The sequence below is a fragment of the Saccostrea cucullata genome, unplaced genomic scaffold, assembly GCF_032062105.1.
Source record: "Saccostrea cucullata isolate Sc308-1 unplaced genomic scaffold, CSIRO_AGI_Scuc_v1 ctg584, whole genome shotgun sequence".
Taxonomy (NCBI): domain Eukaryota; kingdom Metazoa; phylum Mollusca; class Bivalvia; order Ostreida; family Ostreidae; genus Saccostrea; species Saccostrea cuccullata.
The window spans coordinates 50,977-78,004 of NW_026920697.1; the positions used below are offsets into that span (position 1 = coordinate 50,977).

The 27,028-nt window shown below is 35.1% G+C and overlaps 2 protein-coding genes across 2 annotated transcripts; both read left to right on the forward strand.

Moving 5' to 3' along the window:
• Window positions 1-1,832: 1,832 nt before the first annotated feature.
• Window positions 1,833-13,213, forward strand: LOC134255850 (GTPase HRas). Its single transcript, XM_062738419.1, has 8 exons — window positions 1,833-1,993; window positions 2,784-2,832; window positions 4,891-4,919; window positions 5,755-5,839; window positions 8,412-8,514; window positions 8,684-8,723; window positions 10,360-10,520; window positions 12,193-13,213. Exons 1-8 carry the CDS (start codon window positions 1,963-1,965, stop codon window positions 12,247-12,249), a joined length of 555 nt encoding a protein of 184 aa, XP_062594403.1. The 5' UTR covers window positions 1,833-1,962; the 3' UTR covers window positions 12,250-13,213.
• A 4,257-nt stretch (window positions 13,214-17,470) lies between these two features.
• On the forward strand, window positions 17,471-26,439 carry LOC134255860 (NFX1-type zinc finger-containing protein 1-like). The gene is made up of 4 exons (XM_062738431.1): window positions 17,471-17,536; window positions 18,435-24,369; window positions 24,463-25,455; window positions 26,104-26,439. The coding sequence occupies exons 2-4, from the start codon at window positions 18,438-18,440 to the stop codon at window positions 26,169-26,171; spliced, it is 6,993 nt and encodes a 2,330-aa protein (XP_062594415.1). The 5' UTR covers window positions 17,471-17,536; window positions 18,435-18,437; the 3' UTR covers window positions 26,172-26,439.
• The last annotated feature ends 589 nt before the right edge of the window (window positions 26,440-27,028 follow it).

Here is a 27,028-nt window from a genome sequence, read left to right on the forward strand (position 1 = left end):
TCGATTCAGTGTGTAAATAATAGACTAACAGTAGAATGAAAACCGTCAATCAGCGTTTGACCCATGGAATGATAGGACCATGACTTACCAAATAATGACTGATTTTAAACGAGACTGCTGACATTCTTGTTTCATCAACTTGTTTGTCAATATCAATAATTGACCTCCTTTTAGAAATTGGCATAGTAAAGCCAATCACTCAGGGATATAAACACCGTATGCAGGTCGGGGAAAACGTATATTGCTGCATAGGCCTAAGTAAGGGAAGTTGACAATTGAAAAGTTAAAGTCATCTTATTTTTATCTTATTATACTTTCATGTAAATTAGTTGAATCTGATTGTTCGAAAAACATTTGTTAAAAAACACTATACATTACCCGCTGAATAATGAAGCCACACCCTCCAGTGTAGCAACAGTCAACAGTGCTTGACGACGGGTGATATTCCAAAAAATAGCGACTGCGCAGAATTTATGCGCGCACGGTTCACTGTTATAATTATGTATTTGTATAAAACATTCATTATAATATGATAAATATTGCATGTTGTTGAGTGTAACATTGAACATTAATTTTCACCCCAAGAAAACCATTGTCAACCGAGGCTGAGGCTGCGCCTGGGTTGACAATGGTTTTCTTGGGGTGAAAATGTTCAATGTTACACTCAACTGCATGCATGCAATATCCGTATAAGTCGAGTGGAACATAAGGCATGCACAGCAGGTGTTTTCTCCTTCAGTTTCACTGAAAAGATTTTGGACAAATTCCGCTTCATATAAATACAAAAATAGGTCTGCTAATAATGGGGCGCAATTGGTACTCATGGGAATTCAAACAAATTGTTAAAAGACCTGGTCTCCAAAAACTACATAGATGTTGTCAATCAGAAATTCAAACATCTTTTTGATGTCAACTTCAGAGTACGATCAGACCAGAAACATTGTGCTTTCATTAACTTAACCCTCTTTCTCCTACGAAAAAGTTTTAGGCGTTTGGGCACTTTTTTTTTTATTTCGGTCGCATCCGTTAGAATTAATGTGGACCCCCCCCCCCAATACACACAATGTCATGTCCGTAACTGTGTAAAAAAGGGTACGTCGTACGTACTGTACGTGCATATGCATGCATTTACAATTTTTTTTTGTCAAATCACAGTGTTTGTTATATTCTGTATGTTTGTTCCACAGGCATTTGTTTCTGTAATAGTTTTTTAGTATAATAATAATATGGTGCCATGGGTTAAAAATAATTTCAGAAACCTGTGGGTTAAAATGCATAGGTACACTGGAAACACCCTCGATCCTCTCCTTTCAAAATAATATTGTCGGATCCACTGAATGTAAGCATGGTAAACTGGTAAAGAAAAAAATATTTAAAGAGCATTATATTTCTACAATAATGTAAAATATAGAATATAAAATTAACATAATTATTCAAAATACACGGTACCGAATATCAATAATATTGATTAAACAACAACAACAACAACAACATTAATCAGCTGTTAACATTGGTTAATAGTCAGAACCCATTTTACTTGTTGACCTTTTGTGTACCTCATGAATCTAAAAATAGTTTAGTCGTCCCGATGCTATCTTTAGACCAAAGGGGCCTGTGATGCCGTGTATTATAAAAAAAATATATATTGTATTAAATAAAAAACAAAAACAAGTCTTAAGTCATTAAAATTGATAACCTAAATGAAGAATAAGTGTACTTTTATGATTGATTTTAATGACAAACTCTCAATATATGTACATACTAGCTTACCCAAAGGGAGCCTCGCTGTGTTATTTTAATGTTCGTTGACGTGTGACGTATGATACTATCTACAATTTATTTTACCTCGTTCTCACGGATCGAGGTCAAGAAGTTGGGATCTAAGCTGGATAGTGTATATGTGTAGTAACAGAGACAGATTTTCTTTGAGAGTTTCGTCTTTTTTACAGTAGTTGGATCCCAATGACGGAATATAAATTGGTTGTTGTCGGTGGTAAGTTCAGAACATTTTGAAATTTTTATGAGGTCGCGCCCAACTGGCATACAATAACGATGTTTTTTTATGCTTTGGATTCTAGCTAATATATTGAGATATCTAATTCTTACGTGATTTTTTCAAATTTAAAAGCTAGTTTGTCGAAGACAATAAAAGTTGAAAATGAATATGTCAAAGGGATCACAGTTACTTTTTGATTAAATAATCAACAAATGTTTGTCCCGAATTTCCTTCAGGGGCACCTGCTAAGCTGTATTAAAATAATAGCGGTCAATACAACGATATCCAGCTCTCTTTGACTAACTTAAGCTTCTGGATACAAATATTTAAGAGATAATTAAGTTTGGGAACAAAGTTGGATGAAGTCAAACAAAGATGTATGGTAAATAGAATATATTATTGTGATTCCTTAAAAAAAGTCACATATAATGAACAATAGGATTATAATAAATTGAAACGTATCGAAATTATTTTCATTTCACGGGACTTTAAAATACATGTATATTGACTTACATTTGCATAAATGAAACAAAATTGTTCATTCTATGCTATAAATGTGTTTTCCTGCATGTCGTTTGATGTGAAACCTTAACTAAGGTGATCATCTGTGAAATGATGCATAGCATCCAATATTTATAGTAGTTTTCTCAACTTAGAGGCCTAGCCTTACCTACCATTTGAGACCTTAGCTCTATACTCACAAATATGAAGCAAGTATTAATAGACTAAGTTTGCTGATTGTTCATTTTATGTGAATTTGAAATGATTTGTTCTTTTACCTTTACAGCTGGTGGCGTTGGGAAGAGCGCCTTAACCATTCAATTAATTCAGAACCAGTAAGCATTTTTTAACTTCCTAAAATATTTATGAAACATTCTGTGTAAATCAATATTATCAGATATGTGAGCTAATGACCAGAGAGAAGCAGTATTTATTGTGCATAAAAAAGTTTGCATGTTTGAATGTGACAGTATGCTTTGAACTGTCAGAACACATATTCTTTAACTATGACAAAAACAAAGGAATTCTAACTGGTTTTAATAAATCTCCTGCACTGAAACTGGTACCATTGAAAATTTTTGCCCAATTTTACTGGCATGTTGGATGGCTTAAAATTTAATTTTGAAATTGAAAGCAATTAATTCATTTGTTCTTGACATATTGGATTAGTGTTGACTTGCAGGAAGTATAAATTCAGTGTTACTTTGGTGTAGCTTCCAGTAAGCTGTAGCACACAAAAATCATGGCTACTGGAATTTTTCTGAATACTGTAGGTCACTTTATTTTTGCGACACCTTATTTTTGTGAGAAAGCCATCGGGTATTTATAAGTGAGATATAATTTTTGCGAGCTGTTGTTTCTGTTGTATATATTCTATAATAATACAAATGTTTGCAATAATAATGTTTTTTTGAGCAAGCAGGCATGCATAATTATGCAAAAATTAAGTTCTCATGAATAAAAAGTGATATATAGTAGTCTCCAAAGTAATTCACAGTAGGCACACACTTCTATTTAACTGATTATTTAACATTTACAATAATATGTCAATGTGACTGACTAGATCATGAAGATGTTGGCCTTTTTTTCTAAACAGAGGCTAAGTCAGAAAAATAGAAAATGAGGAAATAGGGGATCTTGTGTTTGAATTCAGTTTGTCTGTCTCTTACATATAAATGAAGCTTGTCTGATGACATCATGTGTATTATTATAACCAGTAGTTAAGAATGAATTCTACAATACAGTAAGGAGCTGATATTTTACCAGGATGCAGCATTCACATAAAGCTTGCTGACTGACCAAAATCCTTTGTAAGGAGTATTAGAGAAGAAATATAATTGAATTAATAAATGATGGTGTCAAACATTGCTGAAGTATTGGTGGGCCTGCCGAGTGCTTTATTAGTTTAACCTAGATGTAAGAGGTGTCCGTGTTTTCCTGTATATTGATCAGTGGTGAACAGTTTGTCTATCTCTGTCCCTCCTGACTTCTGATAGAACTGCCGTGAGCAGAACCACTGATCTCTGGTATAGTTTGCTATGGTAATAAAATTACCAGGGCAGTGGAGTAGATGATTAAGACAAAAAACATTTGAATCTACTCCTGGTTGATGGAGGGTTTGCAGGGCTCACATACAATACCGGTACGTGAAGTACAGTGTAGATATGATAAATTGTGGTTATGGTCAAGTGGTATGGTCAGAAACACACCAGGTTTTGTCTAGTTGTCAATGTGTTAGCATATTAAGAGGAAAATAATATCGTAGAATAAGAGTTATTTTAAGTAAATTTAGAATGATTTTATCGTAATCTTTTTCTAAATCAGTTTGAAATTAAGAGTTTTGTCCTTTGAAGCAAATTTACAAATTTCATTTGTATGTATAGTACAAAAAGAATTGAATATAATGCTATATTGAGCTAGAATCAGGGGTCACAAGAGGATAATAAAATCAGATTTATACAGTGCTACACTTTGAGATATATATCCAATTTGGCAGAATATTGATTAAATTCATTTTCTTTGACAGCAACAGAATTCAATATTTTCATAGCCTTCACCACAGGAGACTACCATTTATCTAGAAAATTAAATTTTATTTGTATTGGTAATTTGATAGGGAAATCAATGAGTAAGTAGGTTAGCAGTGAAATTTCACAGGCTCCTGGTGTTTTTATAAAATATCTGAGTCAGCCGTGATCTCGGTATGCTCGAGCATGTTGGGTAGGCCGAGCTGAGTAATGTTATTTCTGTTGGTTTACTCCTATTAGATTAACACTATCACAGGCACATGCCACAGAAGCTGATACCCCCTACACAGAAAACAGGCTCCTGTTTCTTGTCTAAGATTTCTAATGATTTTCATCTGATTATTTTGTTGTTTTCTTTTTTTTCAGTTTTGTTGAAGAATATGATCCCACAATAGGTAAGTTGTTAGAGTTAAGGCTCTGAAAGAAAAAAAAGTTTGTATAAATAAATTTACCTATAAATTTAAAGATAAAACAGTTTAATCATTGATAATGAAATGACATGTTAGAAAAACTATGTAGATAAATAGATTTCTGCAAATAAATTGTTGTTCAGCAGTTTAGGAGGCAATAATTGTCTAGGCTTCAAAAGAAGTAAATTGTAATCAGGTAAATAAATAATTCAATTAGTTTAAATGACAAATAAAATTTCAATAAATATATAGAGAAAGTGTATTTTAATTAATATGAAGAAAAAATGAACTTAAAGCATGCATTTAACACCAGGAAGGAAGAGAAATTTCAGAAAAATCATTTAAATGCTTCATTACAAAGTGAACTGGATGAAATTATAGATCATGCTTATATAACATTAAATATAGGAGGCCAAGTTTGAATTTAACAAGGCTCTTTTTCAAATAAGTTTAAAATGTTGATATTAGAATTTGTACTAGGATGTGACGAGCAGCTTATGTAAAGCTATGTGCTACATTTAGTAGAAAGCTGTGGAATCTCTTCCTGATTGGGGGCATGCTATTACTATCAACTATGAAGGCAAGTTACTGGGAAAAGTAAAATATGATAACCGTAACACTGAAACATCTGTGTAACAGTAGCTCTGTTTTATCTTTCATTCTGGTGACTTTCAGGAAGTCTGATTGGGTCAAGAGTCAAGTTCCAATTTATGGAAACATTAATCTGTTGAAGAAAAGCTAAATTTTAAGTGGGCAGTTATTTACATAAGTAAGATATATATCATGCATATAAAGCTATAATTTTGTGCATCTTTTGTAGAGGATTCCTACAGAAAACAGGTGGTGATAGACGGAGAAACATGTCTGTTAGACATTCTAGACACAGCAGGTCAAGAGGAGTACAGGTTAGTGTATAGACATTATAGACACATTAGCAGCATTAGACATTCTAGACACAACAGCAGTGTTAGACTTTCTAGACACAGCAGGTCAAGAGGAGTACAGGTTAGTGTTAGATATACTAGACACAGCAGCAGTGCTAGACATTCTAGACACAGCAGGTCAAGAGGAGTAACGGTTAGTGTTAGACATTCTAGAGACATCAGCAGTGCTAGACATTCTAGACACAGCAGGTCAAGAGGAGGGCAGGTAAGTGTAGACATTCTAGACACATCAGCAGTGCTAGACATTCTAGACAGCAGGTCAAGAGGAGTACACTCCGGAAAGTGTAGACATTCTAGACACAGCAGGTCAAGAAGAGTAACGGTTAGTGTTTGATATACTAGGAGTATACTCGGGTAAGTGTAGACATTCTAGACACATCAGCAGTGCTAGACATTCTAGACAGCAGGTCAAGAGGAGTACACTCAGGTAAGTGTAGACATTCTAGACACATCAGCAATGCTAGACATTCTAGCCACATCAGCAGTGCTAGACATTCTAGACACAGCAGGTTAAGATAAATACAGGTTAGTGTTACACATTCTAGACACAGCAAGAAGCTAGACAGGTGTGTGTAGTTGAAATTATTCTGTGTGTAATACACATCTAAAACAGTGCTAGACATTCTAGACAGCAGGTATTGTTAAAGTGTTTGTATCATTTATATCGAGGGGTTGAAAGTTTGAACCTTTTATAAAGATACATGTATTTCACAAGTGGAAAATTTGACTATCATGTAATATCCATTTTTTATTGAACAGAAAATGAGAAATGGAAAACTTTGTTTTTTTATTATACATTTGTCAAATTTTCATCTACACCAGGGATCTAGACTAGCAAAGCTTAAAATAACAAATTGTTTTTAAGTTTTCTTCAAACTTTAGGGGTTGATTTCAACAAAATTGAATTTCAAAGGTAAAATTTCAAAAAACATTAGTAAAAAGTGCTTAAAGATTCACTTTTATTTCCATGTGGCAGGCAGTAATAAAATTAAATTCAGAAATGATGACACAGAAAAAGGTCTAGAGGAGGGCAGATTACATGTAATGACATTTAAGACACAGCAGGTTTAGATAAATACAGGTCATTTTTACACATTCTCACACCACACACCAGGAAAAAAGCTATCCTTAGGTGTGTGTACTATATAGTGTGTAAGAAAACAATACCTGTATTTATTATGCATTGTCATGAGAAATTTTAGGAAAGGTAAATAGTGCCATTTTAGTAGCAGGTGGTATGTTAAAGTGGGCGCATTTGGTGTGTTATCTGCAGGAATTATTTTGAACCTTTTTTAAATGTCCATGATATTTCACAAGCTGGAAAATTTGACTATCATGTAATTTCCATTTTTTATTGAAAGAAAATGAGATATTGGAAAACTTTGTTTTTTTAGGATACATTTGTCAAATTTTAATGTTTCACAAAAAATAAACAGCTTAAAATAACAAATTGTCATTAAGTTTTCTTCAAACTTTAGGGGTTGATTTCAACAAAATTGAATTTCAACGGTAAAATTTCAAAAAATTATTAAGTAAAAATATCAAACTTAAAAATTCACTTTTATTTCCTATGTGGCAGGTTTAGTAATAAAATTAAATTCAGAAATGATGAACAATGAAAAATCTCTAGCTTCAGGAAGCTCCCATTGATAGTACATGTAATGACTTATCATAAGTGGAGATTTCCATCTAAAACAGGCTTTACCTCTTATCTCATGGTCATTTTATGGGAGAATATTCTCACACCACACACACCAGGAAAAAATCTTATCCTTAATTCCTTGTACTATATATTCCTGTCGAATAAGAAAACAATACCTGTATTTATTATGCATTGTCATGAGAAATTTTCGTAAGGTAAATATTTTGCTCATTTTACCCTCAGCAGGTGGTATGTTAATTTCTATTTATTGACCCTCTACTGGAAAAAGTTGCGTATAAACGAGATTGCTTGATATTTAAAACAAATTAATCTACATATACTTTTAATAAATAAACAAAATGATTCTGAACCAGTGTTTGCTGTTTGAGAGAGTGGGTTCCTGGCAAATATATTTAATCTTGTTCAAACTTTTAAGTGTGGAGAAGAGGGAACCTGAAAATGAATACATGTATTCATATATATATATATTCTACTTGATTTAGTTTGCAGAGTTATTGCACATTGTTCAGAAATTAAATTTCTCTTCAACATACATGATAATTTTTTAAGAGGAAACCACTGTACTTCATTAACCACTGGAACCATGATTGTGATGTTTTGGCAAAATTTCTTGTTTTAATGTATTGTGTTTAAACTGAGATAAAATTAAGTAGATTTGATTACAAAGTCAGGAGATAGTAAGAATCAAAATAAAACTGAGTAGCTTTGATTACAGTTTCATTTAAGATAGTATAGGTTGAGTTAAAAGTGAGATGCTTTAATTACAGTGTCACATGAGATAGTATGATTGGGATAAAAAGTGAATTTCTTTAATTAAAGTGCCATGTGAGATAGCTTGACTGAGATAAAAGTGAGTTGCTTTCATTACAGTGCCATGCGAGACCAGTACATGAGGACAGGAGAGGGCTTTCTATGTGTGTTTGCTGTTAACAGTACCAAGTCATTTGAGGACATCAACCAGTATAGAGAACAGGTGTGTTACTAATTACCTGACATTGATTTATAATTACAATAGGTGTGTTACTAATTACCTGACATTGATTCATAATAAGAATAGGAGTAAATGAATTCAATGCTTCATTGCTTGTTTATTCCAATGTTTTTATGTAAAGAGTTATATGCATAATTTTTTTTGTTCACAGATTAAGCGAGTTAAAGATGCAGATGAAGTTCCCATGGTGTGTAAGTAGAGATGTTATTCAGTCTATCCCACTTAAAACTCAGTCTTACACTGACCAGGAGGGCTACAACTTAGATTGTCAATCTTGTGACCATTCATTGCTTGTAAATATATTGGCTAGGCTGTCTCCTGCCACAAAGTATCATTAGATGAAGGAAATTCAATTTATTAGCTCACCTGAGCTGAAGGCTCAAGTGAGTTTTTCTGATCAAAATTTGTCCGTTGCCTGTCGTTGTCATTGTTGTAAACTTTTCACATTTTCATCTTCTTCTCAAGAACCACTGGGCCAATTTCAACCAAACTTGCTATAAAGTATCCTTGGGTAAAGGGGATTCAAGTTTGTACAAGTTTGTCCAAGGGGAGATAATTATGAATTAGAGAAAAATTAATGGCATTTTTAAAAAATCTTCTTCTCAAGAAAAATCTTTTAAAATCTCCTTCTCAAGAACCACTGGACCAGGAAAGATGAAACTCATGTGGAATCATCCTCAGGTAGTGTAGATTCAAGTTTGTTCAAATCATGACCCCTGGGGGTAGGGTGGGGCCAATATGGCCGATCAAAGTTTTACATAGGAATATATAGGAAAAATCTCTAAAAGTCTTCTTCTCAAGAACCATTGAGACAGGAAAGATGAAACTCATGTGATATTATTCTCAGGTAGTGTAGATTCAAGTTTGTTCAAACCATGACCCCCGGGGCTAGGGTGGGGCCAAATGGCCGACCAAAGTTTTACATAGGAATATATAGGGAAACCTTTAAAAATCTTCTTTTCAAGTACATGAAAGCCATGATTAGTAATATTTATATGGAATCATCCTCAGGTAGTGAAGATTCTAGTTCATTCAAATCATGATCCCCTGCCAGCCCCCCCCCCCCCCCCAACCTCAGTAAACTTCTTTCAGTTCTGATCTGATGTGTACTTTTTCCTAGCGGATATGCACAGGTGAGCGCTGTGGCCCCTGGGCCTCTTGTTTTCAAATGAAGGACCACATCCTCTTCCAAGGAGAGAAACTGTTCATGGTAGCTCAGTCAGAAGAGTGCTCACTCTGTGATCAAGAGGTCGTGAGTTCGAATCTCGGCTGCGGCTGACCTAAGTCGATAAAAAAATGCGTAGAACTGTTTCTTCGCCATGCACTCGGCACTTGAAGTGAAAGTTGAGGGTCCTTTGGTTGAGACCTTAAAAACTGAGGTCCTGTGTCACAGCAGGTGTTGGCATGAAAAAAACCCCTCACTGTTCAATGTCTACGAGTGCCAAGTAAAGGTCAAAATTTGAAGCCCTTCACCGGTATATGGTAACTTCTCTATACGAGTGGGAAATGCTTGAATAGGACATAAAACAACTTACAATCAAACAATCCAAGGAGAGATAATTATGGAATAGTAAAAATTTATTGGCAGCATCTGAAAATCTTCTTAAAAAACACTGGGCAAGAAAATATGTGGAAGCATACATGAACCTCATGTTTGATCTCAGTTTTACTTTAACAAAGATCCTTTATACTTAAAGTGTGAGACTGAGATCAAGAGTAAGCTCATAGTGTCTCAAGAGCAGGGGCACTTAACATTAAATGTACCTGTCTGGATATACATCATTTTGTATTACCTGTGTTGTTGATGTAATTCTATAATTATTACAGTGGTCGGTAACAAGGTCGACCTTCAGTCAAGGTCAGTGGAGGGTAAACAAGCCAAGCAGGTGGCAGACAGCTACAACATCCCCTACGTAGAAACCTCAGCCAAGACAAGGCAGGGAGTGGACGATGCTTTCTACACCCTCGTCAGAGAAATCAGGAAATTTGTACGTATAACTCTATATATGATGACTCAATACTACAAGTAAAAGCACTGCATTAGTGTGTCTTTGATTCAAATTAAAATATTTCAACTGTAAAAAACAAGTTTTGATCTGTATTAGTCAAAAAATGCATACTTGAACTCAAAAGTTTGTTATTGATTATATAGATCTCTAAGCTCATAAACCTTTGTTGTGGAGTGATAAAATTAAAAACAAGCAGAGTTTATGATTACAGAGTTTTATATAGCTATTGTTTTGTCTACAGAGTTTATATGGCTGTGTTTTGTTTACAGAGTTTTTAGCTCACCTGAGCCGAAGGCTCAAGTGAGCTTTTCTGATCAAAATTTGTCCGTCGTCTGTCGTTGTCGTCGTTGTTGTTGTAAACTTTTCACATTTTCATCTTCTTAAAAAAACCACTGGGCCAATTTCAACCAAACTTGGCACAAAGTTTTTGGGTGAAGGGGATTCAAGTTTGTTCAAATGAACACGCCCTTTTCCAGATAATCATGAATTTGTTAAAAATTAATGGCATTTTTAAAAAACTTCTTCTCCAGAACCGCTGGGCCAGGAAAGATGAAACTCATGTGGAAGCATCCTTGTGTTCAAGTTTGTGTTGACCCCCAGGGCAAGGGTGGGGTAATTCTATAATTTTTACATAGGAATATATATGAAAAATCTTTAAAAATCTTCTTCTCAAGAACCACTGGGCCAGGAAAGATGAAATTCATGTGGAATCATCCTCAGGTAGTGTAGATTCAAGTTTGTTCAAATCATGACCCCCGGGGCAAGGGTGGGGCCAAAATGGCCAACCCAAGTTTTACATAGGAATATATGGGAAAAATCTTTAAAAATCCTCTTCTCCAGAACCACTGGGCCAGGAAAGATGAAATTCTTGTGGAATCATCCTCAGGTAGTGTAGATTCAAGTTTGTTCAAATCATGACCCCCGGGGCAAGGGTGGGGCCAAAATGGCCGACCCAAGTTTTACATAGGAATATATAGGAAAAATCTTTAAACATCTTCTTCTCCAGAACCACTGGGCCAGGAAAGATGAAACTTATGTGGAGTCATCCTCAGGTAGTGTAGATTCAAGTTTTTTCAAATCATGACCCCCGGGGCAAGGGTTAGTGTGTTTTACATTCAATATATAAGAAAAATCTTTAAAAATCTTCTTCTCAAGAACCAATAGGACAGAAAAGATGAAACTCATGTGGATTCATCCTCAGGTAGTGTAGATTCAAGTTTGTTCAAATCATGACCCCCGGGGCAAGGGTGGGGCCAAAATGGCCGACCCAAGTTTTACATAGGAATATATAGGAAAAATCTTTAAAAATCTTCTCCAGAACCACTGGGCCAGGAAAGATGAAACTCATGTGGAATCATCCTCAGGTATTGTTGATTCAAGTTTTTCAAATCATGACCCCCGGCCCTGGGGATACGGTGGGGCCAAAATGGCCGACCCAAGTTTTACATAGGGATATATAGGGAAACCTTTTAAAATCTTCTTTTCAAGTACTTTATGATAGTGATACCCGGGGTATTTTGAATCATCCTCAGGTAGTGTAGATTCTAGTTAGTTCAAATGATGAACGCCTGTGTTTTGTTTCAAGCCCGATGTGCTCAGGTGAGCGCTGTGGCCCCTGGGCCTCTTGTTATAGCTGTTGTTTTGTTTACAGAAAGAGAAGAAGGGAAACATTAAGAATAGGAAGAGGAAGCTATGTCGATTGTTTTGAGTTCTGTGATTTCAACCTTCCATTTCTTTGTCTGCAGTTTGTGATGCAATATACAGCTCACTCCAAAATCACTTCCAGCACTGGTCAGGAAAATTCACTTCCATTGTCAGCTTGTAGAAAATCAAACAAAATCACCCCAATCCTCTACATTTATTGGTACAAGCTGTAACAAACTTAAAATTTTATAAACAGCATATTGATTTGATAATAAATTATATGTGGACAGTTAATTTTATTTTACCTATAAGGCTATTTTTTGTGATACTTGCATTTCACAGTGTATTTCCTGTTTTTTTAAAGACTGATTAGTGTATTTGTAGTTAACTTCATTTGTAGTGGCATTGGTTTTTAGGAATTTACATATGCCTCATTAATGCCAAGCAAATGTTATTTTGTTAATTTATAAAACTGCTTCTATACATAGCTCTGATATGAATGTGATTGGATTTATAAGCAGTGGCTATGTTTTATTCTCATTTTATTATTTGGGTGTTTTTTCTTGACTTATACATGTAACTGCATTTAAAAGTCATGTAAAACAATTTATTTATCATTGTATTGGAACATTATAGCAATTTTTATGTTCATGACTGTGGTCTGATTTTTTCTTGATAAATAGTGTACTCACTATAAAAAAATTCAATGAAAAGGTTATTTAAACTGTAATAATTTCATTTAATGTTGGTAACCGCATATGTATTAAATATAAGTATAAATTGTGAAGATTCAATGTTTGAATAAACATGTTATCTAAATCTGTGTAATAGAGAATCCAAAGAAAGAAAGAATTATGTGATAGTTAATTTGGATTAGGGAATGAATCCTGTGATTATTTACATAATTAGACCATATTTGTAAGATTTGTGACTGTTTCTCCTAATTGTTAACATGAATATAAAATGATTTAGATTCAAAATTCCTCCGCTCACTCTTATAAAATTTTGCTTTAAAACTAAAAATTTTTAATAATATATTTTTTTTAAATGCTTATAATTTCAGCATACCTTATGGCTTTGACAGGCATGGGTAAAAATTCTAAAGCTCTATATAAAGGAATATTAACCATTTATCCCAGTAAGAGTTATGGCTCTTATTTTAGGGCTAGTGATCCTTAAGACCTGATATACTGACTCTGTGTCAATGAAGTAAATAAAAAATATGAAGTATATAAAATGCTTATGTAAGTGTAATGCTAATCTGTATGTTAATTATGAATATAAATTTTTAACATTAATATTTTTAGAGGTGGCTGTTTAAGGAACCTAAGCTGTAAAATTTATTTTTGTCTGCTATGAAAAAACATTTCCATTTTAAAGTTCAATAAGCAGCTACAAGTTTAACCTGATTTTTTTTTTGGTGTAGAATAAATAACAAAAACTGCACATGTTTCATTTAAATGAAATAACATTTTTATATAGGTTGTAGTCACAAACTTAAAATGAAGGAAATTCTTTGACCAAAAACTGCACATGTGGACAACTTTTTTTTCAAAAAGTTCCACCATTTAAATGAAATAACATTTCCTCAATAGTTCGAGTTGCATGATTGGTCTGTATATGACTTCCAGTGATGAACAATGCTTAGCTTATAAGACATTACCTAATGAGTAAGTGGAGAATGTACCGCATGGTTCTCTACATTTAGCTAGTGCATGGGTCATGTCACAGAACAGTAGCCAAGCTTCTGCTATAGTAGATGTGCTGCTATTTATGATCAATGGAGGTAAATAGAAAGTGAAGTATTAAATTTAATTCACTGTTTTCTAAGGGAGTTAGTTTACAATAGATGTGGACAGTTGTGTTGTTATTTATTGAGCTTGAGCTCAGTTAATGAGGAGGCTTGATGCACTGACGGTAGCTTAAGAAAACTTGCAATTAAGTTTCTATTTTTCTTTACATTTAGTTAAATTAATTGGTACTTAATGAACACAAGAAAAAGATAGGCTCCATATTGATGAGTGTGACAATAACTTGTATGTTTTGTTAATGTAAAAATAATCTTTGCTTGGGACTGGAAAAATAAATCAGGTAACAGCAAAGTGTATTAAAGTTGTGGTTGACTTTTTGTATGGTTAATGTTAAAACAGGACTGCAGCAGGGTTACCCTGTATAACGGTTATTATCTATAATGATTTAATCTTATTAAAAATTGTATAAGTGTCATTGTTTCTACTTTATTAAAATGTAGTAAAAGATTTGTATTGTTTATGAATTATGCACTTTGAGTTTCGTTTTCGTATTACGCAGCTTGAATGACTGCGTCTCAAACTCTGCAATAGTCCGGTAGAAGAGGAGCGTAAAGGAACCTACGTATCTGACAACAAACGCTCACATAGAGGTTCAACTGCACATGGTAGCATAGGCAAAGTTGGCAAATATTATGTCAGACACTAAGTCAATGGCTACATTGATAATATGACCCTAAATGCACCACAGGACAGAGACTGTGCAGTTGGTTTTCATCATTGCTTTAATTATTGCAATCCCCGTTTTATGCAATGGAAGCGGAGGTATAAAAGAAACAAGGGTTCTTTTGGTAAACAACGCCTCATTTGTTCGAGGAACTGTGAAAGCACTTGTAGTCAACATTGTAGTCTGCATTCGATTATCGTATTGCAAAAGTCTATAGGTGAGAGCGTTCTAATTTATGCCTTGGTCACATTTCCCGGCCGGTGGCCGTAGACCAGTGGTAATCCGTGGTGTGAGCGATGCCCTAACATCGGTCCACAGCGGCCTAGTAGTCCTTAAAGTATCGGTCACATTATCCAGCGATGGGGTATACGATGGACAACCAATGCGTTTTATATAAAATGGCGTGGTTGCCGACCGGACTTACAAAGGTCCAGCGATGCATTGCTAATCATAAAACGATGTTTATTACATCGCTCATACATTGGTGAACATCGTTCGTACGTCGGTCGGCTAAGGACCAATGTTTGGTCGAACATCGACCGATAATCGGCCGATGTCTGTTGCCCACCACTCAACCCAACGATGACCTCAGATTCAACGGTCTCTTGATGGTCGGCCATACATCGGTCAATCCTTGAAAGATGTGTTAATGATGGGTTGCCGATGAGGAGCGATGTGGGCCATCGGTGGAGACATCGCTGATTTTTAACTACAACTTATTTTCTACCGATGACCCCACCGATTCGCCAATTGGCCTCAGTCACCGTCCGATTACTATAGGTGTCCGGTCGGCAACCACGCCATTTTTATATATAAAAAAAAAAAACCATCGGTTTCTCATCGTATTGTCCTTTCTGACATAATTTATTTTATCAAATAAACTCTGCAATATATTGCAGAGTTTATTTGATAAAATAAATTATGTCAAAAAGGACAATATACCCCATCGCTGGATAATGTGACTGATACTTTAGTAGACATCCGCGTACTCTGCCTTCCTCTCATAAAAAGGACCTCTTTACGCATATGACACTACCAATGAGAGATTTTCTATAAAATTTAGTTGGAATCAAATGTAATCCACGACCAAAAAAAAAAAAAAACTGGTCGTTTTGTTTGGTCGTAACTAGTCTTTTCGTTCTCAAAATTATCCCCCCTCCACATATGAAATTTTGGATCCACCCTGATATAATCTTAACTACTTGCATACCTGTTTATCTATTATTTAGTGTAATATATTGATAAAGAAAGATTTATTATCAGAGGTATATGTGTACTGTTACAATTATCTTTATCAAATACAAATATTTCAAAGAATAAACATCATAAACCTAATTACCATTATAGCTGTACCTTCCATCTGATTTTCATAAACCCTATCACACAGATCTTGTATATAGCTTAGAAGGTTTATATAAAATGAGTTTCTCTTTATAGACAAATATGAGAAGTATAAGTTAAAGATGCTTTTATTTATATTTATTTATATACAGTTAAAAGTAATGAAGATGGGAAGTTAATTCAAGTTGATGTTTTATTACTACTTTAAGGAGTATAAACTGGGAAATTAACGTGACACATTTAAGTTAAGACATCCCTTGTTTAATAAATGATCTTTGTTATTATAATTAATATTTAAAGATTTTTTTTTTCATGTTATGAAAGCTTAGGAATGTAGGTAACGAAAAAAATGTTCCGTTAAGTTGACGTTATTTTCGTGCTGTACTATACATAAGAAAATGGTTAATAATTTATTGTTGTCATGATACTTTGTATTAGATAAATCAAAGCTAAATTTATTACGCAAAATACTGTGCCAAACTGGCACAAGAATAAAACCCTTACCAAAATACTCACCTTCTAGCAACACTTTCTTGCATTATTGCAGCAATATTGCAGCAACATTCTAGCAATACATTGCAGCAATAGCAATATCGTTATTCATGCTAGGTCGGGACATTTAAAATCAATAATAGGATATAAAAATAGTTGCAGGTTCCTTGAAAATAAACCGAAAGAAGAAACAAAATACACTTAATTATGTTTTGATATGGCGGCGTACAGGTAGCATAAATTTACCTTCTGTAATTAAAAAAATCTATTCTTTTTTTTTTAGTAATTTCAAAGTAGTGCTTTTAAAGAGGTAATCAAATACTGTTTCGTACACAGAAATTCTACTGCTGTATTTTCTAAGACTCTTTCAGTAGCTCCTCAATCGATTAATTTTTATTGGCCCAGTTCATACAATTTCATGATACACTGTATTAGATAAATCAAAGCTAACTTTATTACGAAAATACTGTGCCAAACTGGCACATTTTCTTGGAGAATAAAACCTTCAAACGTTTAATAATCAATTTGAAATCGATTTTTGAAACTCTTAGTATACATGCATCACAAGCACTAGTTGAAATACATATAATTTTTCTTATTTTATCTCCATAGAATCATTTATTTAAAAAAGAATATGGATTTGACTTACCAAGTTTGATATATATACCATGAAAACAGAGTTAGACATTCCTATAATTCTTTCAAAAGGCCATGCCACTGGAAACTGCTAAATTTCTGGCTATTCCACGTTATTCAGTCTTACTAGTCATCATGTCTAATCCTACTGTATTGTTTGCTTCACTCTGTCTTAATTTATCTTTTCTCTTAATTAATATATATTTTGAAAAATTCTATTTCAAACAATGCCAAAGAACTAGCAATTATTCACTTCAATTCATGTAAAAAAAAAAACAACAACAAAAAACCCCTATTATATACACTTATTTCAATAACAGCGCTTCGTAGATCGCCCGGAAGATTTTCTGAAAACATTTATACACTGTCACTGACTGAGTTTTTAAGAAGGATGGGTTCAAGTAGCAGTAAGTAATACTTTCTCTCTCTCTCTTTCTTTCTCTCTCGATTCTTAATTTTCAAACGGATTCTAGTATAAATTAAAACGAAGCCTTCAAAATAGAGGAAAGCAAAACAGAAAAACCTAATATTAAACAGTTCAATGTATTTCTTGTCAAATATATTTTGAAAAAATTCTATGCCAAAGAACTAGCAATTATTTCAAACAACAAAAAACCCCTGTTATATGCCAATAAGAACTAGCAATTATTTACTGTCACTGAAAAAATATACAAAAAACTTTCTCTCTCTCTCTCTTATATACTTTCTCTCTCGATTCTTAATTTCAATAACTGAATTAAAACGAAGCCTTTGATTGTGTGTATAAAAAATGATATATATATATTTTTTTAACACCTTAAATTTTTTTCTAGGCGAAGGCTAAAATCCAAAACAGAAAAGCCGAATATTAAACAGTTCAATGTATTTCTTGTCAAAAGTTTGATAAAATCCACAGGCCTTTGGATCGCCTAAAATAAACGGTACGGGTTGGGAATTTCATATTTTTACAATTTTTTATTTTGGATAATTTGAAACTCGAAATTTATTTCTTAATTTTGGCTAAAAGTATTTCTAAAAATATACAGAAATTTTTCCAAAAAAGAAAAAAAGAATACAGATTTGATCCGAAGGGGGGTCATGTCTACAGCACTCACCAAGAAAGAAACGTGCCTCTGAAAGAAAAAAAAAACCCTGAAAAACTAGCTGTTATATAAGGATAGAATAAGTTTTAGACCTAAGATCTAAACCTTCCACAGTGTTCAAACAACAAACACTTGAGTTTTTGTTAAAACATTCTGGTAATTTAAAGGACATGAAAAAAGTATTTTATGTGTGACTAAGATCAATACGATATGCATCTTTCAGAAAATGGATGACTCTGTGAGGGGATTCAGGGGGAGGGGAAGAGGAGGACGAAGGCCGAGAAGAAATAGATCCCACACTCCACACAGAACCACAGAAAACACTTTATCATCAAATCTAGTCCATGTCTACGACGATGACAACGATGGGGAAGAGGAAGAGGAGCGGATGCACACCTTGCCAATCTATGACTCGTCAGAATTCGACGACAACCAAGGAGGATCACAGCGAAGAAGAGGTGGAAGAGGGAGACCGAACTTTAGATGGAGGGGAAGAGGCGGTGATTCATATCAGGGTAGAGGATCAGCTTCTGATTCTAGTCGAGGAAGAGGCAGTGGACGTGGTAACCCCAGAGGTCAACGATCAAACTATGGTCACGGTGGTGGTGGTCAATCCAGAACAAGAACGATGGGATACAAAAGACTGGAAGAACTCGATCTCGAAGACGATCCCGATGATGTCCTCCTTCAGTTAGTTACAACCAGAAATGGATTTGAGGATTTACTCGAAAGAAAGTTACAAAAGGATTGGATGGTTCTACTTGTTTCAATCTTGGTAAAAGCATATAAATCAAACAAAGAACAAAGTTGCATGGAGCTCACAAAGATTTTAAGTGCAAAAAATCTTATAGCAAACCACGTAATACCTTTTGTATGTAATGTCGAAGTTGGTGTGATTGAATTTGCAGATGACATCATGGTGAAGATTCTGTGGGACATGACCCAGTTGACTTTCATTTTGTTGCACCGTATGCAGAGCAGTGTGTTTTTGCTTAACACAGTCTTGGATACACTAGAAAGACTGATATCCAGTAAATACAAAAACATCTGCGCCTTATCATGTCCAGACATATTTAAGCAGCTTGATGAACTGAGGGAGGCAAAAGAAGCCATACAAAGAGAGTACATTAAACGTCAAGAAGAAGAAGTGAAGCCAAAAAGACGTCCTCAGCCTTTAGAGCAAGAGCCACCAGATGATTTCCGAGAATTATCTGTTCTTCCAACTCTTCAAGACCTACAGTTTGACAGAAAACCCTTTTTACGATGTAACAAAACTAAAGGTGGCTATGCTAATCTGCAACAGTATCTAGACATACAATTTCGCCTATTAAGAGAGGATTACTTGCATCCTTTGAGAGAGGGAATTCTTGATTACCGCAGAGATTTTGAGAGGTTCAAGAACGTGAAAGGTAAACGACAGACAGACATCAGAATGTACGAGAATGTGGAGGTTCTTCGTCCGCTGTGTTCTAAACACGGAGTCAGGCACGTCATTAAATTTGATAACAGTAAACTGACTCACGTACGCTGGGAATCATCGAGAAGATTGCTATATGGGTCATTACTTTGTCTGTCATCGGATGCATTCCAGACAATGCTATTTGCCACAGTGACTGAAAGGAAGATCACAGATTTACAAAATGGAATTGTGGAAGTTCAATTCACAGAGGAGACAGAAGCAAGTGCCCTCTCCTCTACACAGACATATGTCATGGCGGAAACAACAGCCTATTTCGAAGCTTATAAATATATACTTCAAGGATTACAAGAAGTTGGAGATGAAATGCCACTACAGTCCTGTATTGTTCATTGCAAGCCAAATGCAAAACCCCCAAAGTATTTGATAAAAGGTGGAACTGTACTACCATATGATTTCAGTCCACTGCTAAAGACCCAAAGGAGACCCAAAGTGTACAACTGTCCTGTACTTAGCACCAATAGATGGCCTTCAGCTAGAGATATTGGAATGGACGATTCACAACACAAGGCCTTACAAATGGCCATCACAAGGGAAATTGCAATCATTCAAGGACCTCCAGGTACAGGCAAGACATACGTTGGCCTAAAAATCGTTCATCTTTTACTGCATAATAAAGAAATGTGGACTGAAAACGTAAAAATGGATCCCATTTTAGTGGTATGTTATACCAATCATGCCTTAGATCAGTTTCTTGTTGGGATCTCCAAGCACTCGGATAAATTAGTGCGAATTGGTGGACGATGCAAAACGCAAGATTTAGAAGAATTTACTCTTCAAAGCTACCGGAAAAAAGCTCGTGAAGACAAGTCGATTTCGAGAACGATCCACGAAAAAAAGTCCGATTGTCTGAAAAACATGTGGAATTGCAGAGACCAAATAGAACGTGTCAGTCAGAAATTGAAATGTGCAAAGCAAGGTATTCTACATCTTAATGAATTAAGCCGTTTTATGGACGATGATCATGTGCAATGTTTCCAAAATAATGCATTTGAAAATGAAATGTTTATGACCTCAATTCCAAGTAATCGATTGGACGAATGGCTTGGTTTTAATGCCGACATTACATTTGATCCAGATGACATTGAAAATCAGCGTAAAAATATGTTGATGACAGAATGGGAGGAGGAACTAACGAATGGATCTAAAATAGAGAGATTTACAAAAGACGAGGCAAGACAAGTAAAGCAACCGTGGCAACTACCTTTACAGGAAAGAGGATCTTTATATAAGTATCTTTTGGTGGAATTCCAGGATTTTTTAAGTAATGAGATTATGGTTCTTGAAAACCAAACAGGAAAAACAAAAGTTTCAAAAAAGCAACAAAAGCTACCCACAAATAAGCAAATAGAGGAACTTACGAAACTTCGAACAAAAAGTGAAAAGGTTGTCTTACAAATCGATACCTTGGTTGACCATATTCCCAAATATCTGAGGAGAATACCAAAGATGATTCAAGATCAGGGTGACATTTTGGACTGGTTGTGTCTTGATGGCTCACCAGAAAGCTGCAGCCGAATTGCAGAAGTTCTTAAGGAAGAGTGTGTAAATGCTAAAGAGGAGGCAGAGTTCGAAGATGAAGAAAGAAGATTGGAGGACGAAGAGGATGAAAACGACGATGAACTTCGATTCTTTTCTGGATATAGCAGTGAAACTGAAGCAAACCCCTCACAGAATTTAAGTCAAACATCCATTGAAATTCTTTACAAAAGAAACGAACGATCGTCAAATACCGAAGGCTGGGTTTATCAAATCAATCGCAATAAATTGCGTCGAAATCTTAAAAAGATTATTGACAGCAGCGACATTATGAGTGAAAGAGAAGTTCAGCAGGTGGGAAATGTATGGAAACTTGATTCTGCTAAACGAGAGAAGCTTTATCGTTATTGGTTGAAGTGCTATACCACCCATATGAAAGAATCCATAAAAGAAGCAGAAAAACAGTATGATGATCTATGCAAAGGTTATAGAGAAGTTTTAGATGCTGAGGATGTAGATATAATGAGAGGAGCTGACGTCATAGGAATGACTACCACAGGTGCAGCAAAATACAGGAATATTCTTCAATCTATCAAACCAAAAATAATTATTGTTGAGGAAGCTGCCGAAGTGTTGGAGTCACACATCGTCACTACAATTAATTCAAACTGTCAACACCTCATTCTGATTGGCGATCACAAGCAACTGCGTCCTACCCCTACCGTTTATCACCTTGCAAAGAATTTCAATCTGGATATTTCCTTATTTGAAAGAATGGTTAACAATGAATTGAATTATGTGACATTAGGCATACAACACAGAATGAGACCGGAAATATCAATGTTAATGAAATACAAAGATCTCTATCCAAATCTTGATGACCATGAAGACGTGAAAAAGTACGAACATATCAAGGGTGTAATTTCTGATGTTTATTTCATTAACCACAACGAACCAGAGTTGGAACAAAGGGAGACGAAAAGCAAATCAAATATCCACGAAGCAAAGTTAGTCAAAAGACTTTGTAGATATTTTATTCAGCAAGAATATGAGCGAAGCCAAATAACGATTCTTACAGCATACACAGGTCAAATTCTTGCATTAAAGAAAGAAATGCCAAAACATGAATTTGAAGGCATTCGCATCACATCGGTAGACAACTTCCAGGGCGAAGAAAATGACATCATCATACTTTCACTTGTGCGTAGCAACAACTTAGGAAGCACGGGATTTCTAAAAATAGACAATAGAATTTGTGTTGCGTTATCAAGAGCTAGAAAAGGGATGTTTGTTATTGGCAATTTTGATCTCTTATGCTCAGAGAGTGAATTTTGGAAGTACATAGTAGAGACGATGGACGGAAAGGGGAATTACGGAAGAAGTCTTGTACTACGGTGCGGAAACCATCCTAGAAATAGTGTTCATGTCAGTCGAGATACTGACTTTGATCAGGTACCAAATGGAGGCTGTTCTCTCCCTTGTAATTTCGACCTGAATTGCTCTCATAAATGTGGCCAAATCTGTCACATTTCTGATCCAAAGCATGAGCATTACAAGTGCCTTCAACCATGTTTGAAGAAATGCATAAAAGGACACAATTGTCCACGAAAATGTTTTCAAGACTGTGGAGACTGTCCTGTGAAAGTCCCAAAAATAATTCCTTCCTGTGGACATACTGAAAACGTCCCATGCTCTGTGGACGAAAATATGTGGAATTGCAAATCTCAGTGTGGACAAATTCTTCCTTGTTTACATAAATGTAAAGGAGAATGTGGTAATTGTAGATTAAAAAATGCGCATAAGGAATGTCAAGAACTATGTGAGAAACGCCTCCCTTGTGGTCACTTTATTATTACAAAGTGCTGTGAAGATGTAGAAACCGTTATTTGCGAAAGAGAGTGCGTCATTGAGCTTGAGTGTGGTCATATTTGCAGCGGAACTTGTGGTTACTGTCAACAAAGTCGATTACACATTCCATGTCAATTAAAATGTGGACGTAAACTTGTATGTGGACACACATGTGCAAGACTTTGTGTTGAAGGCTGTCCACCTTGCAACCAAAAATGTCGAACCATGTGCACCCATAGACAATGTAAGGCAAAATGTGTAGACCCCTGTCACGAGTGCGACAAGCCTTGTACGCGATCCTGTGAACATCAGGAATGTCTAAATAGGTGTGATGAAAAGTGCAGTTCACTACCGTGTTCGAAAAACTGCTCGAAGAAGCTTCGATGTGAACACGAATGCTTAGGGGTTTGTGGTGGAAAATGTCCACCAGTGTGCCAAACATGCCATCGTATAACATTCGAAGGTTCCATAGACACTATAGACAACGACATACGCTTCGTATCACTGAATTGTAATCACACATTCAGTCTTAATTCTATGGACTCGTACATGTTTAACCCTGGAAGGATTCAGAGTTCATCAGTGCCTGTAGGTATTAGGCAGTGTCCTGCATGTCCACGGCAAATAACAAAAAGTGTGAGATACAAGTCAGTAGTCGAAGAAATCAGAAAAGATATAGAAGTTATTAAGAAGAAAATAACAACTGACGATATGTCATCTCTTAAAAGGGGAGTAGACTATATCAAAGAAAAATCAGTCTTTTTGCGAAAAAAAGATTCAGAGGCCGTTGATCGAATCATCAAGCAACTTGAAGAGAAAGATATGCTGCCAATTGAAAAAGTAACTTTAGCTCACTTACAGACAGTTATCCTAGAAATAATTTATCACATTTTTCAAACAATTCTTCAATCTGACATTGAAGAAACTAGAGAGGAAAAAATAATCGGATCACAGTTAACGAGGATTCGTCAATGGTTGTTTGAAAATATCTACATTGTTACAGAAAATAAGAAAAAGATACAAAAGGCAAGAAAACGAACATGTTTTTCAAAACAGGAACTTCTCGATGTTCGTATGGAATTGCTACGACTTGCATACCAGGTCCAGTTCCTGAAATTAACGAACAGGTCAAGTACGGACAGAGATGATATCAGAAGCAAATATGGTCCTATTGTTGATTTACTATTAACGGAAAAATTGCCACTTTTGGATAAAAAGTATCAGAGAGTCCGTTTATTGGCGAGGGCATACGGTGTAGGACTGGACGACAAAATATTTGATGAGTTGCTGAATCTTGCAGATTTGGGAAGTCGTAGAATATGGCAATATGGAACCTGGTACAAATGTAAAAATGGTAAGATTATATCTTTTGACAGAAGAATTCGATTTATATTTTTCTTAATAAAATCATTTTCTTTCATAGTGAGATGTATTTTGTCTATTTTAGGGCATGTTTCCAGTACCTACAAAGAAGAAGAGCAGTGTCCATCTTGTATTCTATTTATTGGAAAAAAAACCTACGATGAGATAGTACCTCCGAGACGAGTTCTATCAGAACCAATACCAGAGGATCAGAGGAAGAAATCAACGCAGTTTTCTGACAATAAAGCAAATTTAGAAAGCAAGACTCGAACAAGTCAGGAAAACTTCGAATTTTTAACAGATGCTTCGAAATTAGCTTCTCGTGAAATTGTTTTTAAAAATGAATTCAAAAGACCAATCAGCACGCCAGAATATACAGCGTCAGGATATACTCCAAACATAAAACCAAAAACTATGTCTCGATTGGAAACTGTTACTCCACTACAGGAAATGGATAACGAAGGCATAATATGGAGTCCATCCGTGGTGTCTGGATATTCTTCGAAGGCAAAATATTATGACAGACCCTCATCCGTTGGGGCAGTTCCAAAAGATACCAGACAAAGCACTAGCAAAACCGAACAAAAGGCTAAGCAATATGCTTCTTTAAACACGCAGCCAGAAACAAAGTATGCATGGCAGAAAACTAACCTTGTCCCAAAAGACGAAAATGATGTTTATAAACCAACGTTTCCTCAACCAACTCTCTCATCACCCTCGGCTAGCGATAAGAAACAAACCGATAGGAAAAGTGTCTACACCTCAAAAGAACTTTATACACCTACCCACATTAAGAGCGCTGAACCAAATGGTGCAGATGTGGGACTTGATAAAGGAAAAGTGAGTTATGAGACCGAAAAACACTCTGAAATTTTATCTACGTCACAGGTATTCGAAAGACAATTGAAGCCCATGAGAAGTCCCATAGATATCGATATCAGCTTTGACCTTGCCAAAGAAAAGGAAGCTCAAGTACCGGTTACAAAGACGACCCGCAAAGAAGCAACGTCGTCCAATCTGGAGAAAAGATCAACAGGGGATGAACATAAGAGACCTTCACTTTCCAAATGTCCAAATGGTAAGATTCAACATTAAGGGCATGTTAAATTATGTGGTTATACTTAAAAGTTTGCTAAAACACAATGCATTTGCTGTCACACGTTTGAGGTGATTCTTCAAATAATTTCAATTGTAGCTTGAATAGGTATACCAATGAGTAGTAGCTGATTTTAACTAGAGAGAGATTTCATAAATTCAGATTTGATAGAAACATTTTTTAATGTCAAGGGATAGTATGTAACAACAACAATATTGGGTCTAGATCGATATTATCTCTGGAAAAATTTATATTGGCATGTCGTATTAACTTGCTGCACAATGTAATCGGAATCAGCTAGAACTTGTCAATGGAATTGCCATTACTTCCTGGCGGAGGGTTGCAAATTTAAATTTATACTTACACTGTATACTCAGCACTGAGGACCATTGAACAGTGAGGGATCTTTTTCGTGCCAGCACTTACTGCGACACAGGTTAATAAGAGGACTGCCTGATCAGCGGGTTTTCTCAAAAAGTAAACTTAGGACAAAGGACCAAAATATTCAGTGATATGCGTTTTTGACATTATATCATAAATCAAATACAGGTCATTTTTATATCAGTATTATTATGATTATACATGAAGTTTGATATGATGAGAAGTTTCTGTTATATGCTTTTGTTACAGGTCATCTAATGCTAAGAAACGAGATCCAGTGTCGCTGGTGCAGCAGAAGTTATGACAGTGAGGTGTAATGCTAAATAATACAAATTAAGTAGACAAACAGGCCAATTAAGCTTTGGTTAAATACATTTTATACAGTTTTAGAAAATAATTACTTTCTAGATTTTAGCAAAGAAATGATGTATTGTACATATTTTGGTTTCGAATACCCTTCAGCTCTTTGTACTTTTAAATGTATCATGGTTACAGAGGGTCTGTTTTATTTTATTACAAATTTTAATCTTCGAGGTAAAGTAAATGCTATATGTTATCTATAAAATAAAGTATGGAAAAGGGAAACAAAAAAAAAAAAATAGATGCAGTTATATCCGCATACACGGTATGTGTCACGAGTAAATATGTGTAATCAGCAATTTCATATCTTAGGAAATTTCTTAAATTCCTTTTCTATATTTTCTGGAAGGAAATGCTGCATACAGTAAAACTTGTCTTATCCGGATGTTGTAAATTCCGAAATCTTGTCTAATGCGATGGAATTTTTTTTTTTTTTTTTTTTTGTATATAAAATCCCTTTCAGTATATTCAATTATTAAAGATGTTGTCTTACCCCATCGTCGCAAACCACTGCCAAAATGTAGGACCCTCTCCCATTCAGGAGATAGTGGACTCTGAACCGTGGCTTCAGACGATGGGCTTATCCGGAATACTGTGTTATCCGGTCAATTTGTTTGGAACCAGTGGAGAATTTAGTTTCACTTGTATATTTACTGAATTTTCTATTACTTTATAAACAATGAGGGAGTCATTTTTTGTGTGTCAGAAAAATGTATGTCGTATTCCATTTTCTACCCCAATCGCCACCATGATCGAAATAAAATGTAACAATTTGATACATAACTACAGGATACCGAATAGAAACAAACAAAAT

What these genes read in the sequence shown, in the direction of transcription:
- LOC134255850 (XM_062738419.1), top strand. Translation starts at nt 1,963, where the DNA reads ATGACGGAATATAAATTGGTTGTTGTCGGTG. An exon ending in TAAATTGGTTGTTGTCGGTG is followed by an intron (nt 1,994 to 2,783) that starts GTAAGTTCAGAA and finishes TTACCTTTACAG; the next exon opens with CTGGTGGCGTTGGGAAGAGC. An exon ending in TCAACCAGTATAGAGAACAG is followed by an intron (nt 8,515 to 8,683) that starts GTGTGTTACTAA and finishes TTTTGTTCACAG; the next exon opens with ATTAAGCGAGTTAAAGATGC.
- LOC134255860 (XM_062738431.1), top strand. Translation starts at nt 18,438, where the DNA reads ATGGATGACTCTGTGAGGGGATTCAGGGGGAGGGGAAGAGGAGGACGA. An exon ending in CTGGTACAAATGTAAAAATG is followed by an intron (nt 24,370 to 24,462) that starts GTAAGATTATAT and finishes TGTCTATTTTAG; the next exon opens with GGCATGTTTCCAGTACCTAC. An exon ending in ACTTTCCAAATGTCCAAATG is followed by an intron (nt 25,456 to 26,103) that starts GTAAGATTCAAC and finishes CTTTTGTTACAG; the next exon opens with GTCATCTAATGCTAAGAAAC.